The sequence below is a fragment of the Protobothrops mucrosquamatus genome, unplaced genomic scaffold (assembly GCF_001527695.2).
Source record: "Protobothrops mucrosquamatus isolate PMUCROS unplaced genomic scaffold, P.Mucros_1.0 scaffold3933, whole genome shotgun sequence".
Taxonomy (NCBI): domain Eukaryota; kingdom Metazoa; phylum Chordata; class Lepidosauria; order Squamata; family Viperidae; genus Protobothrops; species Protobothrops mucrosquamatus.
In genome coordinates, this window is record NW_015389877.1 from 28,909 (window position 1) to 32,582 (window position 3,674).

The 3,674-nt window shown below is 38.6% G+C and overlaps 1 protein-coding gene across 1 annotated transcript in view; it reads right to left on the reverse strand.

Annotated features, from left to right (window-relative positions):
* Positions 1-592: 592 nt before the first annotated feature.
* The window catches only part of LOC107298388 (zinc finger protein 501-like), an 8,204-nt gene continuing 5,122 nt past the window's right edge, over positions 593-3,674 (reverse strand). Inside the window, exon 3 of the mRNA XM_029286511.1 lies at positions 593-2,668. Within this exon, the coding sequence (XP_029142344.1) occupies positions 1,227-2,668 (1,442 nt within the window). The 3' untranslated portion in view covers positions 593-1,226. The remainder of the gene's footprint in view (positions 2,669-3,674) is intronic.

Consider the following 3,674-nt stretch of genomic DNA (forward strand, 5'->3'; position numbering starts at 1 on the left):
AGATTCACTTAACAACCTTATTACTAATTTAACACATGGGCCAGAAAATGTGTAAAATGGGGCAAAATTCACTTAATAAATTTCACTTAACATAAATTTTGGGCTCACTTGTGGTCATAGGTTGAGGACTACCTCTATTCCCTCCACCATTTTATCCAAGTAATTTACCAAAATATTAAGATAACCATGCCCAGGACAAATTCTGTGGCAACTCACTTGATAGGTCATTCATTTGATGAGGAACCATTAATGAACATACTGTACCTTGAATACGTGAATTCACCTGCTATCCAAGCCATTAACAATTAGCTTGCTAAACAGAATAGTTTAAGCAACTTTGTCAAATCCTATTCTGAAATTAAGATAATTATGTTGAAATCTATTTCCATAATCCACAAAATTCCCAATAAAAACTACAAAACAGTTTGATAGAAGCATTACTATTTTCAAGATAATTACTGATTGCTTCATGATTTGTATTAGGATCTTTTCAAGTACTGATCTGTGATTGTCAAGAGAAAAATATTGTTTTATCCCAAAGCTTTTGAAGTTTCCATACATTTGTGCAGGGGTCTCTTGAATCGATGTCTTGTTTATTTCTTGTCATAGACAAAAGTTGTATACAGTGCACAGTGCAGCAAGACATAGGAATAACAATGTTATAATTTTAAAATAAATAGCTAACAGGCTTCTAATTTGAAAATGACCTGCCAAAATGACCTAATTTGAAAATGACCTGTTGAAAACTCTTATTTTTCTTATAGTTATCAGGACTAAATCAAATGTTTAAATTTTTTTAGGGATTTCTGAGCAATTATGTACTAAGAGAAATAGTGCATTATCTTTTATAATTAACCAGGATGATTGAATTAACTCCAAATTTTAGAAGCATAGATCTGTGCACAACCTTGAAAAGCTCTCCTTGAATAGTACATTTTAATGTGACAGAAGTGGAAGTGCATGATTGGGAAGAATTCATAGCGCCTCGGTTTAATTAATCTAACTCAACTATGATTGTTAATTTTGGCAACTGAATGAAATCAAATTGACATTTAGCTTTTGCTTCACTGCCTCAGTTCAAAGAAAACTATTCTACTTTGATTGAATTTCCTCCATGTAAGTCTCATGAAGTGGAAAAATAAGGTGCCCATTGATACTGAAGCTTTTTCCTGTTGTCCAGATTCTTATCTGCCTCTCAAGATGGAGCATTTTCAGACCCTGTGCAATTATATGGTTATTCCCATGTGAATCCTTTTATGGGTTGTAAGGTGCCTGTTTTGACTAAAGCTCTTTCCACACTCTATACATCTATATGGTTTCTCTCCTGTATGTATTCTTTTATGTTTCATAAGGCTGGTGCTCTCGCGGAACGTCTTTCCACAAATCACACACATATATGGTTTTTCCCCAGTGTGGATCCTTAGATGAGAAGTAAGAGTACTGTTCATACTAAAGCTCTTTTCACAAACAGGACATTTATATGGTTTCTCCCCTGTATGGACCCTTTGATGGGAAGTAAGAGTACTGTTTGTGCTAAAACTCTTTCCACACACTAAGCATTTAAATGGTTTCTCTCCTGTGTGTGTTCTTTGATGGGAAGTAAGAGTGCTGTTCATACTGAAACTCTTTCCACACACTGGACATTTGTACGGTTTCTCCCCAGTGTGCATTCTCTGATGGGAAGAAAGATCTCTGCTCTGAATGAAGCTCTTTCCACACTCTCCACATTTATATGGCTTCTCCCCTGTGTGGATCCTTTGATGGCAAGTAAGATTGCTGCTCCTACTGAAACTCTTTCCACACTGTGTGCATTCATATGGTCTCTCTCCTGTATGAATCCTTCGATGTGAAGTTAGTTCTCCTTTCTGAATAAAGCTTTTTCCACACTCCACGCACTGGTATGGTTTATCCCCGGTGTGAATTCTTTTATGTTGTATAAAATTACTGTTTCGACTAAAGCTCTTTCCGCAGTCCATACAGTTGTAAGGCTTCTCCCCTGTGTGTATTCTTTTATGTTGTATAAAGCTACTGTTCTGACTAAAGCTCTTTCCACACTCCGTGCATTGATACGGTTTCTCCCCAGTATGGATCCTTCGATGGGAAGTAAGTTCTCCTTTCTGAATAAAGCTCTTTCCACACTCTGTGCACTGGTATGGTTTTTCCCCCGTGTGGATTCTTTTATGTTTCATAAAGCTACTTCTCTCGCGAAACCTTTTCCCACATACCACACATATGTATGGTTTCTCCCCTGTGTGGATCCTTTGATGGGATGTAAGAGTACTTTTTAGTCTAAAGCTCTTTCCACATTCCATGCACCGATACGGTTTCTCCCCCGTGTGGATCCTTTTGTGGTGAGTAAGTAGACTCTTTCTGCTGAAACTCTTTTCACATTCCGCACACTTATACGGTTTCTCTCCTGTGTGAATTCTTCGGTGCTGTATAAAACTACTGTTCTGACTAAAACTCTTTCCGCACTCGGTGCATTCGTATGGTTTCTCTCCAGTGTGGATCCTTTTATGAGAAATTAGGTAGCTGCTGCTGCTAAGCCTCTTTCCACACTCAAAACATTGATACAGTTTCTCTCCAGTGTGGATCCTCTTATGAGAAATGAGATAACTACTGCTGCTGAAGCACTTTCCACATTCAAAGCATTTGTAAGGTTTCTCTCCTGTGTGGATCCTTTTATGGCAAACAAGATTACTGCTGCTGCTGAACCTCTTCCCACACTTCAAACATTTATATGGTTTCTCTCCCACCTGGCTTCTGTCACGGGAAGTAGGATGCCTGCTCAAACTGAAATTCTTTCCACATTTTAAAAATGTACACGGTTTCTGTTTTGCGTATAGCTTTTGATGTAAAATTACAGGAAAGAAATTTTTCACACTTTTCACACGCACTCTATGGTCGTATTGGTTCTCTTTAGTCTGAGTTCTAAAACGTTTGTTTAAATCAAATTTAGATTTGTCTCTCTTGCCACATCCTGAATATTTTCCCTCTCTGATTTCTTTCTGATCTTGCTGGGTCAGGAAGCCATGGATTTGGGCATCCAGAAAAGTAGAGGACTTCTCCCCTCCATCCTTTGAGTAGCCTCTCTCTTGCCGTTTTGGCTCCCTTTGATTTCCAAGCATCACTTCTTCCACTTCATGCTTGATTGTTTGCAATTGCAAAACTTCTGGCTCATTGTAAATCTCGTTCTCCTGTCCGTCACCTGTTGGGAATAATAGAAAAGAAAGGTCCAAGTAGAAATGTAAGCAGAAAGTGAAGCTGTAAAATTCAATGGTGAAAAAAGTGAGGTTCTACATTTAGGCAAGAAAAACCAAATGTACAGGTATAGTATAGGGGGTACCTTGCTCAATAGTAGTGACTGTGAGAGGGATCTCAGAGTCCTAGTGGACAATCATTTAAATATGAGCCAGCCGTGTGCTGCAGCTGCCCAAAAAGCCAACACAGTGCTAGGCTGCATTAACAGAGGGACAGAATCAAGATCACGTGAAGTATTAATACCACTTTACAATGCCTTGGTAAGGCCACACTTGGAATACTGCATCCAGTTTTGGTCACCACGATGTAAAAAAGATGTTGAGACTCTAGAAAGAGTACAGAGAAGAGCAACAAAGATGATTAGGGGACTGGAGGCTAAAACATATAAGGAACGGTTGCTGGAATTGGGTATG